Below are 26780 nucleotides of genomic sequence, written 5' to 3'. Positions count from 1 at the left end.
CCTTAGGGCATTTACAAGCCTAGCCAGGGTGTGTGTGGCTTCCGCCACCCCTTGGAATGATAATACTGTGCCCATTTAGGGTTTAGTTTACTGTGCCTCTGTCTAGTAGTGACACAGAGATGACCTCCGGGGTAAACCTACGATCTCTCATCCACTCGTCAAGATTTCTCTTGAAGAGAGTCAATGAGGGGCTCTGCCTAACATGGACTGGGATTCAGTTCCAGAGTGTAGGGAGCCTCTGGGTTATGAATCTGTCCCTCCAGCATGTCCTATTTATTTCTGTGTTGAGGTTCAAGTCTCTCGCTCTACTTCACTCAAGCAGTGTAAGGTAGGGTCCAAAACTAGAGCCTATCTGAACTCTACATTTGTGACCCATCACAGATCTCTTTCCACAGGAAGCCTGGTATCTTCTGACAGTGGTGCCTCATTGTCATCCTGGGTACTACCACTCACCTCTGTCCTGGCAGTCACCCTGTCCATGGGAACATCAATGCTTACCAGCAGCTATGGCTCACTTTCAGGTTCACTGCTACAGGGTAGTTCCCTCTCTAAAATAGCCACACCAATAGCCCCACCTTCAGGTGTGGGGTCTGTCTGGGTCTCCCCCAGGTTACCAGACCCACATTCCTGTCTCCAAACTTGGATGCACATAACTGCATGCATACAAGGTACTGCATTATCAAAATCAACTCCTATCAAGACATCTGCAGGGATGTCCTCAATCACAGATAACCTGCTTGCTTCCTTTTCTATCCTCTCAGTCAAGGTGAACCCTGGTCAAAGGTATTTCAAATGGGGTCCCTCCCAAACCTCTGACTGGAGTGGACTGCCCAAGCAAGTACTGCTCCTCTTTATCTACTGCCAGCTTCACAATGGTTATGTCAGAGGCTGTGTCTCTCTCTTAGCAGTGGCCTGTCTTCCATCCACTAAGACAGGATACAAACTCTGGAGATAGTTTGGTACCTCTGTTGCCTCCAGACAACTTACCACTGGCATGCAGTTATTCCCACTTGCTGGCTCCCTCACCTTTTGTTCCCCACCTTGCTTCAGTGGACATTTGTATGCTACAATGGCCCCTCTGATTACATTTAAAACATCTAAATCAGCAAGCCTTCGCATGTATGGAGAAGGTGCATGGTTGAAAATTCAGCACAATTGTGCTGAGGTTTGTTGATTTTCATGAATTGGTTCCTTTGCTGTTGGGACTGTTAGTGTTTCTTTCTTTTTTAAGCCCTTGCGTTATTTGGCCAGACCTCTCCTGGATCTTTGTGGATGTTTTCTTGAAGTGGAGGTGCCATCTATAGTAATTTTCTTGATTGCTTATTTATTCCTATATGGTTTCTTAAGCTCGGCTGTTTGAATTTAATGACTTCAATACTGGGCATATTGTTTGAACCATTATTGAGACTGTCCCTTTAAGCAGAAGCAGGAAGTGTGGCTACTATTCTGTTTCTGCTCATATGTGTGATGCTTGTTCAACTGCAACTTTTTTGTAATCAAGACATTTCTATATTTTAGTGTTCCATCCTTTTTGAACGGGGCTGGCCAGGCTTTTATCCAGTCGTGATCTCTAACTGTTCCTGAGGCAAGCAGAAGTGGAAGCAGTCGACTGGACATGACAACCTTTTCTTTTGTTTTGGCTGATAAAAGCATGGTTCTTTAGTTGCAAGTGTTCCATTCTTTTTTAAACGGGGCTGCCCAGGCTTCTATCCAGTGGTGATCTCCAGCTGTCCTGAGGCAAGCAGAAGTGGAAACAGTCAACTGGATATGATAAACTTGCCTTTTAATTTTGTCTGATGAAAGCATGGTTCTTCATTTGCAAGATATCACATTTTTGTGCTGTAGCTTGAACTGAATGGTTATCCTGTTTTGCACCTCAGAATTTGCTTCTATATTTAATAGAACACTATCAAATGTTGTGAGACTTTATGAATGGGGCAGTTTTCTTAAACTGATGGATTGAAGGGAACCATTTAATAGTTCTAAATGATTTTTTTTTTTATCTGGGTTATATCATGGATGACCTGGTCATCTGGTTTCTTTTGCATTATTTGATTCTTCGAGTACTGTCTTCACTTTACAAGCTCAACGTTTTAAAATGTCAAAATTCATATGGCCAAGACCATATAATCAACGTTTTAAAACATTGAACCTGTAAAGCAAACACAAAAACTACAGAAAAAATTTTTCTAAGATGTTTTTGCAAGGGGGCAATCCCCCCTGCAGCTCCTACCCCCCACTATTTAAATATACCAACAACAAGATCATACTACAGTGATGAAAAGTGAAACTTACCCATTCTGTGCTGTATGGAGATCTCCGCTTTACAGGTTCTTTGTTTTAAAACATCAATTATATGGTCTCGGCCATATGAATTTGGACGTTTTAAAACACCGAGCTTGTAAAGTGAATCCATATATATATATATATATATATATATATATATATATATATATATGGATCTAGGATGTTTGAACGAAAGTTCAAAAGCCAGAATCCATTACCACTGAACACACTTTAATGAAAGCTCTTTCATCGAAAAAGCGCTTTTGTTAAAGTATGTTAAAAAACAAACAAAAAAAAAACCCACAAAATCTTCTTGAATGCAGGGTGGCAAGCCCTCCTGCATCCCCCAATGTGGGGGGCTGCACCACCCACCCCCCTACTTTAATATTCTCACTCCGAGGTCACACTACAGTGGGGAAAAGGGAATTTTCCCTTATTGCACCGTAGTACGACCGGAACAACAAGCATACTTACGCAAAAGTGTTGCTTTGTTGAATAGCACTTTTGCGCAAGTATGCTTGCCAAATTGGGATTTGGTGAAAGATGCAGTCGAGCATCTGTACTGATCCTATATATATATATATATATATATATATATATATATATATATATATATATGTGTGTGTGTGTGTGTGTGTGTGTGTGTATACATATATATTCATTTTTGCAGCATATTTTTTTATGTTGAAACAGATTATTTGATTGGGGCATTTTGATTGTTTCCTGTTTCTTACAGTCCTTCAAATTCTGACTACTGATTCATCTTTGGTATACTGGACATAGGCATTTGTCTGATATTTACAGTTAACATATAGCTGATTTATTAATACATTGGTGCCTATAAGATTTATAACTTATCAGGACTTATCCTAGTTTGGCCTCCATTGTTTGGCAATTTGTGAGTTTTTTGTAATTACAATGGATTTGGTCCAATTACCACAAGGGCTTGTGGCTGATAAGGATGATGTGGCAGTTTTTGAATGTGTCATCTTGGCCTTAACACAACTAATGGTAACACCATATCTTGGACTTGTGTTGATTTATTCACACAGCTGTCTGGCATCATGAAGGAACCTAGGCCAAATCTATGGCATTTAAAACTTTTTAAATCCTACTGTTTGAAGAATTTAGTTCCTAGAGGCCTTTGAGTACGTTTGCAACCATATGTTAAAAATCCTGATGATAAATTGATGTTTGCCTACCAAGAAGCCCAGCAAATGTCTTCTTTGATGTTTGTTAAGGTCCTATGTTCTTTTTATGAATATAGAATGGGAGATCTGATTAAGGAAGTGAATCAGTTGTGTGATAAATTGGAACTTTATGAACAAGATAAGGTTTACCGTGAACAATTTTTGCAGTTAACCAAGGAGTTAATAGTGGTTGAGAAGGATTTGAGAACTTGGATGATTAAAAAATTTCAGAGAGACTGCATAAATATGGGAAACAGTTTAATATTCAGAAAATGTTTCAATTTTCTGAAAAGAAAGGACACCCCACAGCATCAGTGAAACGTAAGAGGAAAACATCCATTATGAGGAAAGGGGACAGCACCTGTGAGACATCAGCTGAGGGTTTGTTTTTGGCTGTGGACACAGAAACAGGAACACCTGTGGTGGTTCCATGTGCCAAGAAGAAAAATGACAATTTTCCTTTAGGCGTCACAGAAGCACTGGAAGAAAACATTATAAGTGAAGCATCCAGTCTAGAGACATTGCTGCAGTTGATGCCCCCCCCTCCCCCCAAGTAATTTCTTATGGGAATGTTCATAATATTTCCTCCACCTGTTTATCATCTGCTGAAACTGAATTACCTAATAAAAGTTTAGGTTTTATACCCAGCTATCTGGTAACTGAAGAGGTTTTTGCTCAAGATTTGTTTCCTTCTGTAGATTATTGAACCTCAAAGTGTTTTTTCATGTAAAAGACAGTAATAAGGATGTTGATCCTCTCATGTTCTGTTTTAAGCAGTCCACTTTCACACCACCTCCAAATGAGATTGTAGCAGTTTTTCAGCAACAGGTTTTGCATGAGTTACATTTTGCATATGGCTCTAATGTTAGCATACATTCAAATAACCTGTCTGCAGCCCAACGGCAAGCCATGTATAAACTTCATCAAAGTAGGGAGCTGGTTATCAATTAAGCAGAAAAGGGGAGGTGCGGTGGTAGTCTGGGATTGGTCACAATGTACTTCACTGAGACCCACAAACAGCTGTTAGATCTTCAATATTATCAGAGGATGTTTTGGATCCCACCCCCATGTTTAAACTTGAGATTGATCAATTTTTGCAGCTTGCCATGGATGAAGGTATCATTTCTAGGGATGTGGTGTTTCAACTAATGGTACAGGATCCTGCTAAATAATATTTGTATTTGTTGCTGAAAATACATAAAAACTTCAATCAACTTCCAGGAAGATCAGTTGTATCTGGCAGAGGTTCTCTTACTGAACCCTTATCAGCATTTCTTACCCAATATTATGTGGGTAATGATATGATCACGTATACAAGATACCACTGAATTTTTAAATATCATTAAGGATATGCAACTGCGGTGATGGTGCTGTGGTAGCACTGTCGCCTCACAGTAAGACGTTGTCCTGTTCAATTCTCAGCTAAAGCACCTTCTGTGTGGAGACATGCGTGAATGAGCGTACTTTTGTTGAAGGTTGTGCGTCAGGGTCGGCAACTCGGCACATAAAAATCTACTGCAAATCATTAGCGGACCGGAGTTCTGCTGTGGCGACCCCTAACCAGGAAAAGCCGAAAGACACTACAACAACAACAACATTAAAGATATGCAATTGGAGCCTGGTTGGTATTTGTTTACTTTGGATGTATCTGCCTTATACACTAACATTATACATTGGGCCAGTTTGACGGCACTGAAGTATTGGTTGAATCGTACTGCTTTGTATAGTTCAGGGTTCAATACATTTTTGATATGTCTCACTGAACACGTACTAACTAAATGTTTTTTATTTCACAGAAGAGTATTATTTGAAGTTGAAAGGAACAGATATGGGGGCTTCTTTTGCCCCCATGTATGCAGATCTACTCATGTGGTATATCGAAGAACAAACTAACTGTAGAAAAGCAAAACCAGAAGACTGCTATGAGCAAAAAACACAAATTTAATGAAGCACTTTTCATCTGCCTCTATGGACAGACTTCTTCAGATAAAATAAAATAGTAAATCACTTCCTTTATAAAATCTACTAAATCACATGTGTTAAAACAACCAATCATCCAGATAAAATGAGAATGTTTACAACTGCAGCAAGTTGCTTCTTGTTCAGTGGTACCCTGCTTGCTAAGTAGAGATCCCCTTTTCTCCCCAGCTCATCTGCAGAGTTACACTTCTCTGGTCTGCCAACCAGATTCTCATGTCCTCAGGCAAAGTGCTAAAGCCTTGTTCCATCACCAAAAGGTCTGCCAGCCTTTCAAAAGTGGTGACCTGACACCCACTCACACACCTATGAAAATAAGTGCTTACCTCAGCAATATAATCACATACATTTTCATTTTCATCTGTCTTGCGTCTATGTTCACAAAACTTTGTTTCTGTAAGCTTCAGGTGTTAATTTAAAACTTTCCAATAAACATTGTTTAACTTTATCATAGTTTAAACAATCAGTATCAGACAATTTAAAAACACCACTTACATCTTCATCATGGAGTAAGGGGGTCAGGAACTGTACCCAGAGCCCTTGGTTAATATTATACTATTTACATACTCTTTCAAACATATGAATAAAACTATCAATATTATCACCCTCTAAAAACTGTAGGTTATTACTTCTAGGGTTTGGTTATTCCCTTCCCCATTACTTCTATTACCCTGACAAAGAGTCAGCTCTCTCTCTCTCATGTTGCCACTGTTTCTCCCTTTCTTTGGCCTCCAAACACCACAGTCTCTCATTCACTTTCACCTCCAAACTCCTCAGTCTCTCTGCTGATTCTAATTCCAAATGTTTGTCCTCCATTTTAAGTCTCTTTAACTCCAGACGGGCTTTTAAGTATTCTGAGGAAAAGTTGAACTGCCCTGTTTCTGAAGGATGCACATCCCCATCACCTGGTTGCTGATCCATGCTGCAACTGTGATTAAGGCTGAAATCATTTCCTCTTTAGTGAGGTTGGCATGTACCTGTACTTTAGCTTAGCACACCTAGGCCAATTGGTTCTTTGTCAGCTTGACATAATCTTCTGCTGACATCTTTGCCTACTTACCCAGACTAAATGAAACTAACAGAAATAAATAAAACTGTTGTGAAAATGAAACTCTGTATATTTACGTTGCGGCTGATGACAGTACATATACATTTAGTGACAACTGCCCACAGGTTCTACCAATATGTGATAGTCCCTACTCAGCACCAGAAATCAAGGAGCATCAATCCTCACCACTGACACCGGTGTGAGATGGCCACTAAGAACAAAAATGGATACACAGTTTTTACAAATGCAGCTCTCTGCACCAAGCACAATGTACTTTAATAGCACATAGGGAGCACACTCCAGACCTCAGGCTGGACTCTTTCTCTCTCTGTCTCTCTCTCTCTCTCTCTCTCTCTCTCTATCTATCTATCTCCAGGCCCCAAGCAAGACTCCACACTGACCACATTGGAGCTCTGTGCCCCTGTTTCAAGTAGCTGACACTCACACTTAGATATTTGATTTTCACACACACACACACACACACACACACACACACACACACACACACACACACACACACACACACACACACACACACTCACAAGCACACCTGGGAAAGGCTGGCACAGATTTACCAGTTGTGCCCCCTCTGCCCAGACTATAAGGTAATTACACTGCCACCAGTCAGCTACTCTAAGGTTCTTACAAGGGTAACCAATTATACTGAGTAAAATTAAAACTAATACAAATGGTAGAGTTTGGCCAATGCAGCAAGGCTTTCAGGAGTGGCCACAGTGTCACTAAAATAAGCATAAGTATGCTTAAGATGTTAAAAGTATTCTCAACAAAAAAACAGCCACAATGAAAGGTATAAAAATATTAATAATAAATAATAACATAGAAAACATGGGAATACTGAATATCTAGCTACAATAAACAACAGAGTTTCAATCACAGGAGATAAAAAAAATAACACAGTTGGTTAGTTTCACACAGATGCAGAAAAAACAATACTTAACTAATCTCACTGTATTTTCCTGACTGACTAAAGAATTACTATTCCCTAGTTAAGGTACTTACTACAGCAAGACAAAATGAATGTTGAGTTGCGTACTACAGCAAGACAAGAAGAAGTGTTTGGTTGTGTGAGACATCTGTGAGAGATCTTTCCTGTCAGGTTCCAAAAAATAAAGTGCTGCTGCAAGAGTTCTGTCACATCTCTTACTAATATCTAAAAAAAACAATTCAGTGCTGGTTATAGAATGACATCACATCTGGTCACCTGACTCTGGTACAATATATGCCCAGCACGTTGCTAAGATCTGTTGCAGCATCAGAACGCTATAAACCAATTTCAAAAGCTTCCACTCTTCCAGGGTAGCAGTTAGTTCACCCCTAAGGGCAATACAGTAAGATCCCTAGTCCTGGTTTTTCCAGACATTGTTTGTTTGGCTCCAATCAGATCTGAAAGATAAAATCTTTATGACCTAAACTGACCTATTTAATTTTCAGGTCCATATTATTTTCTCGAAGGAGGAAATAATAGGAACCCTAATTTTCAACATATTTTTCAAACTTAGCTAAACTGAGATTAACCTCTTTACTTCCAGAATTCTCTGTTTAACCATATACATTTAATCAGTAATAATAATGCTGCCTGGCTTTCATGTATATCTCTTTTCTGTCTAGCAGGACCCACTGTTGATGGATTTTTAACACAAGCAACTTTAGAAATACATCTTTAACACAAGCATCTGTACAAATTAGTGTGATAGTTAAATGACAAAATTCCTTACAAAACTCCAACTAGCTATGTTACACATGTGCAGCCCTACTCTCCCTGGCACAGATGGCACTACCTCATATCATCACATCGGGCATCAAAAAATGTTTATTAAGTAACCTTTTAACCATGGGGAGAATTACTTTCCTTGTTAATAAATGTTCCACATTTTGTTCACACTTCTGAGAATGTCCCATATTTTGAAGATAGAAAGTTGACTTTGGCTGCAGTTTCCTTAATTATTTTGCTTTTTGAGGCTATGGCTGTTATGTCAAACCACACTAAACTGTCTGAAAATGAAGAAGCCTCACATAAAATTTTAAGGAGATTTAGTTTTAATTAACGCATTCATTAAAACTACAAATTCTTAAAATCTTCTGTTGCAACTTGTTTACAGACAGTTAAAATAAAATTTGGAAAATCATACCTGCAACATTTAAAACCCTGAACACCCCAAAAGTATTCAAATCCTGGAATGGGTTATTGTTATCAGACATTCCTTTTTGAGTGCTACATATACCTCTCAGCTATCCCTATTTGTACAGAATGTTTGTGATTTTCTGGTAAATTATACTCAGTCAGTAATTCTAGTCATTAGAGTTTTATACTTCTTATTAACAAAGATGCATGTTGACTCAAATCCTATTTTATTCAATTTTTACATGAATTACAATAACATTAAAAAAAATGTTCCTGATGATGTTGTTATAGCAAACCAGAAATAGAGTACTACATAGTTCATGTTATTGCATTTGCTTGGTAAAGTTTTTGTCTTTCTCAATTCTGCTTTCCTTAGAGCAGCTGGAAAACTAACATCATGTATTCACTTATGGTTGTCACTATCTCAATTATTTCATTATAGTGCTGTACTCTATTTTAATGCATTAGAATAATTAACTGGTTATTATATTTCAGTGGACCTGCTGTAGTAAAGTAATCTTGGAGGCCTTTTCCCAGAATCCACTTCAAGTGCCCTATATTTGTGTCATGCCAGATATAAGGAAATGTTACCCTTCTGGTGAAAGAAGATTGAACCTTCGATCTTTGTTTGCCTGTGTTTCTACATTGTAAATCATTGTCGGTGACTTCTGCCCTTTCCAGGGGAATTTCCATTTCTTTGAGTTGAGGCATCCATGCAGTTGGCATATATATGTTCAGGGGGTGTGAGTGGGGGCTTGCTCCCCTGTAAAAACATTTAAAAAAGTGTTTTTTTCAGACTTTTCTTTAGTGAATGCAGTTTGGGGGAGTCCAATCCTCAGTGCATTCAGATTTGTCTACTCATAGTGGAACTATAAGGAAATCTTTCTTTTTTTTCCCCCATGTAAATAGAATGGCAGTAGTGTTAGTCATAGCATCTTGTATCTTGTAAAACATCTGGAACTGATTTTCATTTTCACTTTTTTTGATTGAATCTCTCTGATTTGTGTTTTCAGCACAGTTCTTGCCTCTTTTAACAGTATTTGTAAATGCTAAAACAAAATTAACTGAACTGCTTGTTTTAACGCTTCCACTGTTTTAAGAGCTGACAGACCCTCTCCCACATTCTTCTTGATGTATGAAAACTATCATTGTAGTCCAGAAGGTATTAACTGGCATCTTGCTTGTACTTCAAAGAAGTTTTAACAGGCATTAACATTTGCTATTCACCATTACTTGTATTGGGAAGATGTATATTTTTAAGTTGTATCTTGAATGTTGGCAAAATGTGCTGTACTTGTTTATTTTATAATTTACATCATACTAGCCATATCCTTACAGTGCAGAACAAAACAAATAATTCTGACTTTCTGTTTTTGAGTTTGGGTTAGTGATATTTTTTTCTCTTTCAAGCAACCCATCCTTAACATGTTTCTATCTTTTGGACTGGACATAATGAAATTCTGGTTTCACTGTGGTAACCTCTTTTAAAGAATGCCTCCATTTTCCTTCCTTCCTAGTATTTCTTGCTGGGCTAGGTTTTATGTTAAGTAAAATCTTCTCACTCTTAAAAAGTGGAATCTAGATATATTTTATGGGCATAATCATACCTTGTTGAGGCTTTCTTCTACAAGCAGCTTTTGTGCAATTTCTTTTTATTACTGTTTGCCAAACCCATGAACTTGTATTTTGCAATGTCTTGTGGTGCACATCATGAGGCCTGCAGGGGGAAAAACATTTTTTATGTGTGTGCTTTTATACCTTTTCACGTTATTTTTCTTAATGTTCAAAAATCATTGACGTATGACCCATAGCAGAATGAGTCAACAGAACATAGGGAAAGCTACTTTTATGATCTGTTTTGAATGACAGTTCTTACTATGCAAAATTTTCTATAAAGAATTTAAATCATAAGTTCATCGGTTTATAGGTGTATACTAGGCTAATGACCACTAGGGCCCTTATAAGACTAGCCATGCAACCCAAATGTGACCCACTAATTTGATCTACACAGGTGGTGATTTACTGACTGCATCTGCCCATCAGAGACATAGGAACCAGACCAGAGGTAAATTTCTAATTTCCCATCCACTGGGCCAAGTTGTGCTCAAATGGGAATAGGGAGGAACTCTGCTTCTCATGAATGGGGACCCTGTTGCAGAGAATGGGAATTCTCTGACAAACATATATGTCTCTCCATCATGTCCTATTTAAGTCACAAGCACAATTTAGATATTTTAATCTAGATGTTCTGATGCTGCTTGTTTTGGGGATGTGCAAAAGGTTCATTAAAACACAGTCCAGAGATGCCCTGTATGCCAGGCAAAGATCACCTCTCAGTTGTCTGTATGAATTCTCTCAGTTTGCAGTCATCTATGACCTTGGTCAGCCAAATGCCTTTGACCTTGGCTTTGACATCCGAGAATTAAATGCCAAAGAGGAGAGGGCCTAGCACAGAGCCCTGGAGGGCTCCACTGGTGACCGGCCTCTTTGTGGGGGTGGCCTCACCGATTCTAATATCCAGCCAGATAGCTATCCAGCATGTTATAAGAGAGTTTATACCTAGCTCTGTAAGTTTGTTGAAAAATTCTTGAGTGGGGTATTGCATCAAATGCTTTAGTCAGATCTAGGTATTTTTTGGTACTGAAATTCTATTAAAGTTTTTAAGTATGGAAGCTTCTTCTACATGCTTCAAAAGTAAAGCCTGGATGACTTTCATTAATAATGGTTTATAAATCCCCTTATTTTAAAATGGCGTCTTGCCAATTAACTAGTATGTCATCTAAGAAACAACACCAGAACTTTAAATGCTATGAATGTTTTTTTTCTTTAATGTAAATGAACTGCTTCTCTCAATAGGGCATTGCTAGATCTATGTACATGGGGCAACAGTTGCCCCTTTTGAGATACACTTATTTGATAGCCTAAACTGTCTAATGTTGAAAAGAATATATATTTTTGTGTAACTATATTGTTCATAACAAAACATAACTATATTATATGAAGATCAAGAAAATGACATTAATATTTAAAACAGGTTGCAAGGCAATATGCAGCACTTGAAGTAGCATGTAAAGAATTTAACCAGTTGCCTTAAAAGTCATTATCAATTTAACAGTGTTCTAAGTGATTGATGTACATAAACTTACTGAATTGAAATGAAGACTGGATTAAAAAGAAACAAAAAATTAGTCCTATTGAAAAATGAAAATTTATTACACCTCTCGTGTTAATAAATGTACCAACAATCTGACCCCAATTTCATATCCAGTTGTTTAATATTCCATGTTTTAAATTTATAACTCATAGAATTAAATCTCCAAACCCAAACTTTAGGAATATCTTTCATTACTAAAGTAGCACTGCAAATAATGCAAAAATCTCACATTTATTCCAGTATATAAGTGTCCATGGGACACAATTGTTGGTCAGCACAATATCCAATAACAAAAATTTGGGTGAATCTTCAGCAATAAAACTCAACCAACTAGGATATCTTAGGGCAAGAAAAAAGCATATGAAAGTAGTCGCCCCCCATCACCAGCAGATTCTGCCTTGTAAATAACAAAAATTCCCATACCATATCAGAGGACCGAGCAAGTTACACAATAATTTAGAAAACGTGAAGCTGGCTAGTGGAGGAACCTTCAATCACTGAGAGACTGTAGACAAACATTATGTTCCATCTTTATTTGAAGAAAACTTTCCCTATTTCTGTTTGAGATATGACAATGTCTGGAGGATTCAGCACTATACTATTAATTGGTTTGAGTATTAAACTTTGTGAATTAGTCATATGTTTAATGGTTTGACGTATACTACCCATGTGTGGGGTTATTACACTATGTATTGTAAGTTGTGTAAATAAACTTACCATAACAGCCGATGTTTGAATTATCACTGCTGCTGTAACCTAAGCTATATGGGTTATATCCTGCATAGGCTATAATAGCTGGCCAGCTACCAAAGCTTCAGGGGACTTTGCACGCATCCAAATGCTAGTCAGCTTGAGCTGAGCTGACTAAAAAGACAGGTTTGGGTGCCAAGCCCTTTAAAGCTTTCATGACAACTGAGAGTGGGAGGCTGAGCCCTGAGAAGATGATGTTAGGAACAACAAAAAGTAAACGTCCACACCCTGGCATAAAAACACACCGAAAAACAAGGGGGGTGAAGGGAGGGGAGTGGCTGCAGCAGCAGTGATTATGTGAATATCTACTGTTATAGTACATTTATTATTGCTTACAACAACGTGGAGGTGGAAGGGGAAGGGTCCAGAATCCCTTGGAGAATGGTTCTAGCAAAGCCTGTCCTAGACCTGGATAAGGAATCTAGCTTGTAGTGTTTTTAAAGTATGTACATAGGCCCATGTTGCTGCTTCTAGAATACTTCTGGAGTCTATTCCTTTCCAAAAAAACACAGATGAAGCCAAGGCCCTGGTAGAAATGTGCCCTGAAGAACCAAAAAACAGTAAAAAAACAAAAACTACAAAAATATTTTGGAGAAATGTGCCTTGACCCTGCTTGCAATAGTTTTGTTGTGGTGGCAATAACGCAAGGTAATAACCTGAGACAACCATTGGGAAATTGTCTTCTTTGAAACATGTTGTTCCTTCTTCTTACCTTTACAATAAATGAACAACTGATTGGAAGTTCTGAAAGATTTTGTTCTGTCAAGATAATATATGGGTTGTCTGTGGACATCCAAGGTATGAAGTATTTTTGCTTCCTCATTTTGTGGTTTAGGGAAGAACACAGGGAGATGGATAGTTTTGCTTAAAGTAAACATGAATACCACTTTAGGTATAAAAGAAGGATTAGTTCTCAGGAAACCCAGTCTTTGAGGAAAATGAGATAAGGTTGACCTATCATAAGGATACTCCTTTTGTAGAGGTTAGACCAACTAGTAGAAGTGTTCCATGTTAATACCCCTAAACAGCCGGATGTGCTGGTTCAAATGGAGCAAGTGTTAGCATCTCTAACACAAAATTAAGATCCCAAGATAGAGCCACTGTTTTTCTTGGCGGTTTCTTATACAATACCCCTTTCAAAAACATTTTGACATGGGAATGCCTTGACAAAGACAAGGTAAAAAAATGCTCATTAGTGACAGCAGGAATCACCTGAACTAGGGGTATTCAGGACCTGGAGCACCATTCATGTACTGACCCCAGGACCACTTGGAAGATAAGTTTGCACTTTGAGTCTTATGTTACCTGAATCCAAAACAGTTGCTTGATGGCTGATGGGGTCTTGAGATGCGCATGCAATATTACATCATTAGATAGCTCAGTCTGAGTCTAAACCCAGACTTATCAAAGGTCTCTCCCCATACCACATTGCCTTTAGTTAACACTTATTTCAGTGTAAGCTCTTGATCAGATGCCCAGCTCCAGTCTGTCATATGCTTATCCTTGTGTCAGCTTATGTCCATGGGTTTTGAAGGCCAAGTACTACCTCAACCTCAGGATCATATCAAGATTCAGAGAATCTCAAAGCCGCTGTCCTTGAGATGGACAGGGAATGTTGAGTTTTCCCCTTCCACTCTTTACTCCTGGATGACCTCTCCTTTAGAGATAACAAGTAACAGATAACATTGGTTTCTTGCTCTGTCCCCTCCTCAAAATAGCTGTATAGGCATCCTGAAGTGGAATTCCAAAGTGTACAGTTTTTCCATACTATGGAGCCACTTATTAGGGGCGTCATCAGAACAGCATGGAGGCACCCTGATTCATTCCTTCTGAGTGAGCACATAAACTCATTAAGCATGCCAGTGCTGACTCTTACGTGATTTCTATGGCGTAGCAAAGATGCCATAGGTTGCAGCATTTTGTCAGCCTGGTGCTGGACAGGAAGAAAAGAACTTTTTATAAGTTTGGCAATGTGCTGCACTTCTCTGCCACAGTGCAGTTTAGGGTAATCCTTTATCCATTTACCTGTCCAATTACCAAGCAAAGCTGCATAGGAAGACACTAATAAGGTAGAATATCTCACAGATTCTGAGATCATGGAAGACCTTTAAGGGATCCTCTCCACAATCTCTTCAGTGAGACACTATGTATCATGTATTAACATAACCTTGTAGATACTTTGGCTAGGGCTGTAGGCCCGGGCCTATGCCTGCACTGGTGGGCATTGCTAAAACTATTTTCATTCAAGGACGGGTTCAAATCAAGATCCTGGATGTTCATTTCCTGTTGCATATCTTCTTTAGTCAGACAGCCCAGGACTTGGCCAATGATGCCCTGAAGAGGAAGCAGACCCTTATCTCTGTCAAAGGCTTCCAAATCTCTCTATGTCTACTTCCACTTCTTCTGATAGACCTGGCCATCTCCACAAAAGAAAGAGGTCTCATCAATATCTAAGGAAGCCTCTCAAGCATCACATAGTTTTGACCCTCTAGCTGAGTTGCTTGCTGTTGCTGAACCATTGTTTGGCCCACTGAACTACATCTGGATTGACATTTAATGCTTTGGATTTGTCGGTTATTTCCCAATTTGAGGCAGTGTTGAATGCCTTAGCAAGGTCAACATAACCAACATGCACAACTCGTCCTTCATCAAGTACTGCTGTTCCACTTCAAAATAGCCACAAGAATCAAAAGGCAAGGTTGACACTGAACAGACCCCATGCAGTTTAACACCTAATAGAAGAAGGGGCCCTGTGGCATATTTGGATACGCTTGATTATGACTGTTTCTATGATTTTACACAGAGAGCAGCTCATTTGCTCTACATAAGGTTTTACAGAGTGAAGATAATTTGGTCTACATTAAATGGATGGAATTTTTTGTGGCCTTGGCACAAGATGGTTATGCTTCCATTCATTCAGCGAGTTCAGAATTCCATTTTTTTAGACTGTAAACTTTGAAAGGATGTACATCTTCCAGTTTTTTGTAAATCTACTTTACGTTTTACTTTTGCATCAGGTCAGAGCAAGTGTTAATAACACTTTAGAAAAACAGCAAGTTTATACATAATTTCTATGAAGATTATTCCATATTTAACTGATTAAGTATGGCAACAAATAAACATGAACTTATTGAAAATAAAGAATAATTGTGTAAGAACTTAGCATAATGGTAGATGTTGGACTGGATCACTGTTGCAATACTGATTATGAATCAGAAGTACTCTGCCAAGGATATGAAATATCTGGCAAGCATACCAAAGTATGGGTGCCTTACTCTCATACCGTATGCCCTACATATGCCCTAAAAGCTAGACTGTAATCGTCAGAACTATCTTGCTTTAGATCCGAAGCACAGTGTGACAAAAAGATGGAGAGGAAAATAAGATATGACAACTAGGAGATGGGAAATATATGTGTGGTCCTTCTCTGCCAGGAAAAAAGGGGGAAATAAGGAGGGTTCAAATACTGCAACAGTGCTCTAGTAGGACATCTACTTTTATGGTAAATGATTACACACATATCTTTGTTCTTCCTTGATCACTGCTGCACTGTTGACTATGAATGGGAAGATTCCAAAAGCTTTTTTAGAGAAAGAGGGAGGAGGACTGAGTAGATGAGCTTGGGTCAAAAATTCCTTTGAGGACAGATCTTGTTCATACCTTTCAAATGGACATAATTTCTCAGAATGTCTAGATTTTTGCCTCATAGTTTTTGTCTGTTTCTCAAAAGATTTGTGGTTTTATGTTATGTTTTATGTTAAATCATTCAAGATTGAAGTCACTAAATAATTACAAACATTTGAATTTCAAAGTTCATATCCTTCAGAAAAATTCATTCTGATGTAAAACCTTTTATTCTAGTAACATTCACAGTTTCTAACAGCAATATTTAAAACATGACCCTGATTTTGTCCTGTGTCCCCCCACTGGTTTTGTCTTTATCTAGAATTCTTATGCAAAGAGGTTGACACCAGCCCTGGGCTGTGGAAGGCATCAGTTTTATAGTGGAAGGAGCTTGTCTTTAAAATTTTGAGACGGGCTCCAGGAGAAGCAACAGTCCTGGTATAATAGGCTTTTATCTGACATGGAAGCGAAAGAATAACCAATGTTGTCATAGTCAAAATGGGTCACCAGCAATATCATTTTTGATTATGAACAGGACCTTCAAGATTAGGGGAAGTAAAGCAAATGCATAAAGACATTTCCCCTTCCATGAAAATGACATAGCTTCTGTCTTCCAAGCCACTGAGCATGGTATTCTGAAACAGAACAGTCTCAGCTACCTGTTCAGAATGAAGGAAAAAATATCTACTTGGGGAGTTCCCCACTGATGGACAATCCACAGGAAGACCTCCCTATTCAGTATCAATTTCTAAGGGTCTATTCTTGATCAGCTCAAGTAATCCATTGCAGTATTCATCTCTGATGGAATGCAGACTGCCTGAAGGAAGAGGTTGTGGTGAATGAATACCTCCCAGGCAGTTATGGCAAAGCTACAGAGACATTAAGATATTGTTCCTTCTTATTTGTTGATTTACCACATTGTCTGTGAGAATTCAGAGGGATTCTGAAGACCAAAGGTGATGAAGAGACTAAAGGGCTAAGATTGGGGCTAGGTGAAGAGGCTAAAGGGCTAAGATTAGGGCTAGGATCTTTGACATTTATGTTTTTTCCCTGTCCTCCCCTAACCAAACATTCTGGAGTTTTATGTTCATCAAATATGTCCCCCGTGCCAGATCTGCATCTGTGGAAACTTCCTAGCAAGGCGTGGGAGTCTGAAAGGGCACACTGCTGGACTGAGTGATATCTGGTTGCCCCACCAAAGAAGTTCTTTCTTTCTTGATGAAGGATAAGAGTAGAATAGGGAAGTTCAGAGCTTGGCAGTGCTGTATCCAAATAGACTTGAGGTACTTCTGAATCTTATCATTCATATAGCTGAAGCTATATATATATATATATATATATATATATATATATATATATATATATATATATATATATATATATATATATATATATATAATAGGGCTCTCAGTGTCTCTTGTTGAGGTCATCTCTACAGGGAGAAGATATTAAAAGTAAACAATTAGAAAGTGCATCTTGTCCTGAGGAAGAAATTCCATCATAGAAACAGTGTTGATATGGTAGTCTAGAAATACCAGATCCAGAGATAGAAGTAGGCCAGACTTGTTCATGTTTATTGTGAAACGCAGCTGAAGAAAACAAGTCCATGGTGACCTTGAGATCTGAATCAACCTTCTTAGGATCCCTGGGGACAGAAGGAGTAGAAGAAGAGGCATGTTTAGTCTTTTGCTTTGATTACCTAAGATCTTCAACACGGATCCCACCTGTAATGTACCTCAGTAAGGATACATGTAACAGCTTCCTAGGACAAAATTAGAAGTATAGATCCTTGGCTCCCTCAGAAATAATATACCATGGTTCTCTCTTCCCCAGTTGAAGAGGCTGTCTGAGCTGTCAAGCTGGACATTCTATGATGCTGCACCTTAACATCCTCCAAAGGGGTCAAGACAATGGGAAGATTATATAGCACCAGGTGGTCTGAGGGCTCATCATGCAACACAACAGAAATGTCCAGACAACAGAGCTTTAGTCTTTGACTTTTAAGCTTCTTTCTTGACTACTGAAGTACATCTGACTAGGAAGACGCAGAGGCCAATCTACCCAATACAAGCTCCTTAACTCTTTGATTTTTCTAAGTAAATATTAAGGGAAGACAAACAATTCCTAAGAGTTTTCAGAACAAATTATTAATAAATGAAGCACTTCAAATAATTGTGAGTGGATCCTAAGCAAAAATCAACATTTATTAAAACACAGGTAGAAGGCCCAAGGAAACAAACTGCTGCAGGTAAAATCCAGAAGAACTTTAATCTAGAAACTTTCGTCAGATGAAGTTCAGGTATTTTTGTGAATGAAAGCTTTTATCTCACATAGTTTTAAACAAGTTTTTTTTTCAAAAAGTTTCTAGATTAAAGTTCTTCTGGATTTTACCTGCAGCAGTTTGTTTCCTTGTGCCTTCCACGTGTGTTTTAATCTGTGTTTCTTCAGTTTGTTCTTTGGCCTGGTTTGTTTTGTAAAAATCAACATCTAGTATGACTATCTCTTTATGGAATCTGCTTCCCACAGTCACATTTACCCCTCTTAGTTGACAAAAATACAAAACAAAACACAAGTTTCTGTAAAAAAAAAAAAAAGGTAAGGAAAGAAGATGGTTCCCCAGTGGGGATATGTAGCTGCCTACTTGCAGTTCAAATTGGCACAGACCATATATATGGCTGATAGATGAAAGTGAAAGTAAGGTCTCACTGTCTGGGCTGGCAGCAAGGCAATTCTGAGGATTTTTGCATCCATACAACCCTAATGTGCTGCATCTCATTCTCACACTTAGAGCATATGTCAAACATATGGTGCGAGAGGAAGGCACTTTGGTATGCTAGCCAGATGTAGGGTGTCTTTGGCAGGAGACTTCCCATTTATAATCAAGTGCAACAGTGATCAAGGAAGGACATCTGCTGATGTACAGTTAGTAGTTTTGTCCATTTATGTTTAAGCAGCACTTCCAGAATTTTTTCTCCTGGAATATTTTATGATTTATTATCTTTAGGATCAGTTCTTTCTAAATCTAGTTAACAAATGATGAAATGTGTATCTTTTATTTTTATTTATTTATTTTTTAACATACCTCCAGATGGTGACAGCTACCATAGAAACAACCCCAATAAATGATGGGAAAAACAATAATAAAATGAACACTGTTGTCATCTGGGCAGCTCGCCAAGGTCTGCGGGGAGGATGACAGTTCATCATTAAGCTAATCTGTAATAAAAAAATAATGCTTGTCATAAGCAAAAGTGACACTAGTCAAGGAATAAAAAATGCAATCACAAAATATAGTTTTCACCTTTCTCTTTAACAACATCCTTACAATGTACAGTTACACTGCTGAATTAAAATGCATCTAAGGCATAGCTCATACACATGGAATATAAAACAGTCACATTAAATAAGAGAAATATTGCCTATATATGACAGAGAAAAAAAACAAAAAAAATCTTAAAATAATTTTGTAGTTAAAAATGACAAAACTATATAATTCTCTACAGATAAAACTAAGTAAACTGTATTAAAATAAAAGCAGAGAATTATAACTGTAAATATTATGAAAGATATGCCACAAAAATATTTATGTTAGACACAAACCTTGATATTTTGAAATACCCTTAGTTGCAGTACCTTGAAAGAAAGTACAGTTGTGTAAGTTAAACTTACCATAACAGCAGATGTTCATATAATCACTGCTACAGCATCCTTAGTTATATAGTTATAGCCTGCAAAGGAATATAACAGTCAAACAGCTTCCATGTTTCAGGGTACCTTCCACATGCCCAACCTATCGCTCAGCTTGAGCTGAGCTGACTAAAAGACAATTTGTAGCAAGCAGTTTGCTACAGTTTATACCACATACAGAGCACTACAGCACTTCCGTTTTATTGTAAAGAAAGAAAAAAGTTCTCTATTTTAAATTGGAGTAAACTGATTACTACAGTAGTAGACAGCTGCCTGCTACAGTTTATAACACACATGGAGTGCTGTAGCTCTTCAGCTTTGTCACAAATGCAATTCTGGCATTTAGAAGCCAGTATTCACTTAGCAATCAGGGTTGGCTGATCACACTCCCTAACATTTTGCACCCGGGATAGCTGTCTCTTTTGCCCACTGGAGGTACTCGAGTCTGCACATATTTATCTCAAAGAGTTCAGGCTTTTCTTCATTTATGCCAAAGTTGGTTTCTGTTCTTCAGTATATTTAAAAGGGAATGTTGTTTCTTTCATTTTTGTGTTGATGTTATTGTACTACAGTCTTTAATAAAGAAAACAGCATAAATTTTAATCCTGATTGATCTAATCACTTTAGCATTTGCTGGTGATGTTATACCATGAAGTGCCCTATTATTTTGACTTCAGTCATGTGTTGATATACTACTCCCCTGGAAATGATGAAACCGTAGAACTTTAAAAACAACTTGTAAAATTCAGCATCTTTTCTATCACAGACATCTTTCTCAACCTTTACATTGCTTTTCTAAATGTCCTGTCATAATCTACAGCTAGTATTCATGCATAATTAGATCCTTGCTGTCATGCCTTAGCATATGAATTCCTTGTTTCATTTACTAACTGACATTTTAAAAAAACTTCTCCAGCTGTACACACCCTAAAATTGAACTTGTGTACCTTTTTAATCCTAAACATGTTAAAAATATGGGATGCTGTTGTTGTCTGGATGTCACTCCATTTTAAGACAAAGCTTACTTAAGAGATTTGCTCCATTTATTTTCATAAGGATGTTATCAGTTGTTAAGTATGATATCTCTCTGTCTTAAGAGTACTTTAGTAATTTGTCTCATGTCTATTCAGGTGTATAGTTCTTTGGATTATTTAGATTTGTTAGTATCACTATAGGTGGCATTCAATATATAGGTCCTGTTACTGTTGCTGTTCCATCCATTTTTTTTTCTAGGTTGTTAACTCTGGTTCTAGTCCTGTAGTATGTAAATCTCTTACATACTTTTACTATGGGTTTTACACTGGCGTAATTTTTTTTGTTTTGTTTTTGCCTTTGTTTACTGTTTTTGTCTGACTGGGTTTGGTTAAAAAACTCCTTTTCAGCAGAGGTCCAGGGGAAAAAAGATTTAATTTGTTCCAAACATTTTTAAACAGAGCTTCAGTAATATACCCAAAGAGACAATAGATAAATATTTTATGTGGGTTTGGTAATTAATGGCATGCAAAGAAGGTGTAGCTTATGTGTACACCTTCTTTCTATACTTATGTAATCTTTATCATTAGGCAAGGTAGTGAAAGATGAAAGAAGCTTGATGCATTGTTAGATTCCAAAGAAATCTTTGCAGAGTCTGAAGAACAATTTTTTAAAGAAACAGCTACACATACATTTGCTAATTATATTATATTCCTATGAAAGTAGAAGTAACTATTACAGTGTACAAGATAGTTATGTATTAGTAGATGTTGAACACTGAGCACTTGAAAAAAAGAAGTTATGTCATACCATAACGTTCTATCTGTGTTGTCGATCTTCACATATCCTTGACTGACACAGCCATTATTCTAGCTCACACATACCAAAAACTCTAGAGCTCAGGCTCTACCCATAATGCTCCTTACCAAATTACCTCAGATCGAGTTGGCATAAACAGCGACAGATAAGCACCGCCATAAAAGAGAGAGAGATAAAAGAGAGGCGTTATCTGAATCCAGAGAAGAAGACCTATGTCACCAAGGAAATCCAATGCACCATAAGGAACAATACGTTACGGGGAAGGAAGGCGGGTATGTCAAGGATATGAGAAGATAATACTACACAGACAGAATCTTATGGTAAGACATAACTTCTTTATTTGATGTTGTCAATCTTCACATATTCCTTGACAGTGGGACAGAATCCCCAGCAACCTGAATCTTGGGGGGTCTCATGGAAGAATATTCCTAAGGACCATCGAGCCAAAGGATGCCCTTCCCCTAGAGATCAGATCCAGTTTGTAATGAGTAACAAAGGTATGTGGAGAAGACCAAGTAGCCACTGTGCAAAAATCATCTAAGGAAACCTTGGAATGAAACACTGCAGATGCAGCTACTGTTCTGGTGGAGTGTGCCTTTACAGGTCTTTGTAGAGATAATTTGCTTTTGCTATAAACAAAGGAAATACAGTCCTTAATCCACTCAGCTAGGGTAACCTTGGACACTGGTTTCCCTTTTGTCACTGAAAAAAAGGAGACAAACAATTGATCTGATTTTCTAAACTCTTTTTTTCTGTGTAAATAGAAGTGGAGTTGTCTGTGCACATCTAATAAATGGAGATAATGTTCTGCTTTGTTAGTACAGTTAGGGAAGAAAACTGGAAGTTGAACAGTCTGGTGAAGGTTGGATGCAGAATATACTTTAGGCAGAAATTAAGGATTAGTTCTCAAGGAGACCCTGTCTTTATGAAAAATTATATAAGGAGGTTTACAGGATAAGGCTTGAATCTCAGAAATTCTCCTGGCTGAGGTGATGGCCACCAGAAACAATGCTTTCCAAGAGAGGAATTTTAGATCACATTTGTCTGTCAGTTCAATGGGGGAATAACCTAAAGATTGGAGAACTAAATTTAGGTCCCAACGTGCTAATGGTTCCTTATATGGAGGCCTGAGCATCACAGATCCCTTCAAAAAGGCTTTGCAAAGTTTATGGGACATCAAAAATGAGCCAGTCAGACCCAAGGGAAAATTAGAGATAGCAGTTAGATGCACTTGAATAGTAGATGCTGAGGCCTCTGCTTCAAAAAGTGAAGTCAAAAAGTCTAGAGCCTCATTTACTGGAGCTAAATAATGATCAGTGTTAGATTTTAGACATCCACAAAGAAAGTTTGTGCCATTTTTTGAGATACAATTTTAATGGGAGGGTTTGTGACTAGCCTAAATGATTCATTGAGCAGATGAACTAAGTGAGGCATGCCTGGCAATCATGGAACTGGAGAAGCCATGTGCTGAGCTTGAGATTCTGTAGATTTGGGTGAACCAATCCGTCTGGGTGGGACAACAGGTCCGGAGTTGGATCCAGGCTTAAAGGTTTCTGAACAAGATGGGCCAAAGAAAGGGAAACCAGATTTGTCGGGGTGATGAGGATTATCTTGTTCTTTGACCTGATGGCGTTCTTTAGAAATTGGAATATAAGACGAATCAGAGGTAATGCATAGAGTAGACCGGGGGCCAGTTATGGAGAAGACCATCTCTTGCTCATTCCCCTGGTGGATGGATGAGGGCAAAGTAATTGCTGCACTTGTTTTTCAGAGGGGAGGCAAATAGGTTGCAGCAAGGCTGGCCTCATTGGTGAAATATTTTTTCTACCACTGTTGGATTGAGAGACTACTCATGAGGCATTAGGATATATCTGCTCAATCTGCCCTCACTCACTTTGGAGCTCCCCAGAATGTGCATCGCAATGAGAAAGTGATCAGCAGAAATTGCCCATTGCTAAACTCTGAGAGCTTCCCAACAGAGGGGATAGGATCTGGTTCCCCCTTGTTTGTTGATGTACCAGACTACTGCCATGTTGTCTGTTTGGATTGCAATTGTTGCCGATGGGAGGGCTAGGTGGAATGCTTGCAATGCTAACAGCACTGCCCTCATATCTAGAACATTGATATGCAAATTGGCCTCCAGAGGGGACCAAGTGCCTTGGACTGTCTTTCCCAGATAATGTCCACCCACCCTGTCTGGGATGCATCCATGGTCACTATGGTTTGGGGCTGAGAGGGGACAAAGGGACGGCCCATCAAAATCTCATTGGAGTGAAGCCACCATTGTAGATCCTGCTTGCATCAGTTGGTAATAGTGATCAAATGAGACACTGGCTGGTCTGACATCGACCATTGACATGCTAAAAGCCACTGAAGGATTTGCATATGAAATCTCGCTAGTGGAACTAGAGTGATAGAAGCTGCCATAGACCCTAGGGCTTGTAGGAGAAGCCTTGCTGATACTTAATTGTTGTGAACAATCTGTCTGACTTGGCCTTTTATTCTTTGTAGTCTTTCTAATGGTAGGGAAGCGATGCTCATGACTGTATTTATTCTTGCTCTGATGAACTCTAACTGTTTACATGGCTCCAACTTGGACTTTTCATAATTTACAGTAATGCCTAGACTGGAACAGAGCTGGAGAGTGTAATCTCAATCCTCCTCAAGAAGGTGCCTGGTAGGAGAAGTAAAGAGTCAGTCATCTAGATATGGATACACTCAGAATCCTTGCAGTCTGAGATGAGCTGCCACCACTGCCATGCATTTGGTGAACACCCTGGGGGCTGTGGTGAGACCAAAGGGCAGTGCTCTGAATTGATAGTGACTGGCTCCCAGTAAGAAACGCAAGTATTTTCTGGACAGTTTGTCCATTTTTAAGTGGTAATATGCATCCTGAAGCTCTATAGAGCACATCCAATCATCTTTCCCCAAAAAGGAAAGGGTAGACTGAACAATGACCATCTGAAACTTGGTTTGCCGAACTGATTTGTTCAGCCTGCTGAGATCCAAGATTGGTCTCCAGTCCCCTGTCTTCTTTGGCACTAAAAAGAACCTTGAATAAACTCCCAATCCTATTTGGTCTGGAGGGACTGTTTGGATGACTCTTTTGTCGACCAGTTTTTAAATTTTTAAGACTGCTGCTTTCCTATGACTGGGTAAAACATCTGGGATTTGGTCATAGGCTTTGACTGAACTAGAAAGGGAACTTTGTAACCTCTGGTTAAAATCTTCTGCACCCAAATATCCTTTGTTATTCTTAGCCAAGCATGTTGGTTCAGGGATAATTTCCCCCCCTGAACTACCTCCACAGGACAGCAATCAGACCTCCTTTCAGGAAACGCTGATAGGATTCCCCAGAGAAAGAATCCCAGGAACCCTGATTCTGTGAGCCACCTCTGCCTGTTCCTTGGTCTTCCATTATTACCTCCCCCTCTGCCCTGGGAGAAGTCATTGCCATGTTTGTCCTGGAAAGGTCCTTTGGACTTTTTAAACCATAGCCTCCCACTCCGCTGGTTCCTGGAATAAGGCCACTGTGGAGTGGAAAAGCATACGCCTACAGCAGAAAGAGTCTTCCCATCTTTTTCACATCTGGCTAGAGTCTCTTTAACTTTGGGACCAAATAGGGATGTTCCGGCAAAAGGAGTGTTGACAAAAGAAGAAATAAATGGCTCCATGAACACACAAAAGCACATCCCGGGGTGTCACTTGATGGCTACATCTAAATGCGCAGCTCTCACCATCCCTTCAGCAGCATGTGCAATTAGCTTCATGGATGAGTTAGATATCAATTCTAGGGTTGCGAGCTGAGAAGTTACTTTGTCTTGGACTCCTTCAGCTACTGCTCCTGAAAGGGTATCTGAAAGTTCTTTTATCAGATTTCTTTGCAATCTGGTAAAGTGTGCCATGTAATTCAAGGACCTACATGCGAAGGTCAATGAAGCGCATATGCCCTTCCCAAATCTATCCATAGCCCTAGATTCCTTATTAGGGGGACGGATAGTAGGACTTTTGTTAGAAAGTTCCTTCTTAGTGGCTGCGGTTACAACCATGGCATCTACTGGAATTCCTTTAGCTCAGTGTGGTTGATCCTTAGGGGCTGACAGCATGCGGTCTTGTCTCTTAGGGATTTTCTCAGTAGCACCAGGCAACATCCATGCCCGCTGAGTGAGCGGCTTGATGAGATTGTCAGTGGGCAGAGAAATCCAAGAGGTGGAGAGCTGGGCATAGAAAGCCACAAGATACATTGATTCCTCTGAGGAAGGCTGGATGGAAGTCCATCCACCTTTTTGTTTTAAGATTTCTAGGATGTCCCCGAAGGAAATATTGTCAGGGGGAGACTTGGAGAAACCTTCCCCTTCATCAAAATCAGTATTTTCCATGAATGACTCCAAAGGGGAGTCCCAAGTGCTTCCTCTTGCTCTTTCTCTTCACAGGACTTCTTTGATGGGGTGCTCTGAAGAGCTATCCAAGGAGGACATAACCACAGTGGTTAAACCTTGAGCTTTCTGTACCCTCTGTTCCAGGGAAGAGGCTGGAGGAAGCTCCGGTTGAGGGGAAAGGCCATATGTCAATGGGGTAGGAACGACTGACTGCCTGCAATGGGCAATGCCCTCTCCATGGTCTGGAAGGCAGGCCCCCCATACACAAATGGGAGCCTGGTACCAAAAAAAGACTCCTTTGGAACCGTGGTCCTACCCCTCACAGAGGACGCCTCCTTTGAGGCTGAAGCTGGGGCCGAGCTTATGAATACAGAGGCACTGAGGGGCATGGATGGTTAAGAAAAAACTGAAGACAAAGACATCCCCCAGGAACCCGCAATGAAGCTATGGCCCAGAGAGATCTCCAGGTACAACACACCTGAGACACTCAGGGTAGTGATCAGTGCTGTGGAAGGAGCTCTAACCAGCACTGAAACAGTTGATACCAGAACTATCAACACCAGAGGCTCCAAAGTCTCAGTGGGAGTCATAGGAGGAAGAAGAAGCATTGAGGGGGACATGGACTTGGTTCCCAGGGCGATGGTGCTAGGAACCAAAGCCAAAGACAAAGCCCTTGCTGCAAGGAACTGGTACACCATCCTCATTATATCCAATTACATTAGGGTCCTTGTGGATCAGCCAGAGGAAATGG

At 39.2% G+C, this 26780-nt stretch overlaps 1 protein-coding gene across 3 annotated transcripts in view; it reads right to left on the bottom strand.

Moving 5' to 3' along the window:
• Positions 1–26780, bottom strand: part of TMC5 (transmembrane channel like 5) — a 1577296-nt gene that overhangs the window by 277931 nt on the left and 1272585 nt on the right. For all 3 annotated transcript variants that reach the window (XM_044089737.1, XM_044089736.1, XM_044089738.1), the window contains one exon: positions 19255–19388. In XM_044089737.1, the coding sequence (XP_043945672.1) occupies positions 19255–19388 (134 nt within the window). The remainder of the gene's footprint in view (positions 1–19254; positions 19389–26780) is intronic.

Source organism: Protopterus annectens, chromosome 12.part0 (genome assembly GCF_019279795.1).
Source record: "Protopterus annectens isolate FY-2018-M chromosome 12.part0, PAN1.0, whole genome shotgun sequence".
In the NCBI taxonomy this organism is placed as follows: domain Eukaryota; kingdom Metazoa; phylum Chordata; order Ceratodontiformes; family Protopteridae; genus Protopterus; species Protopterus annectens.
This window is presented reverse-complemented; position numbering and strand designations above follow the sequence as displayed.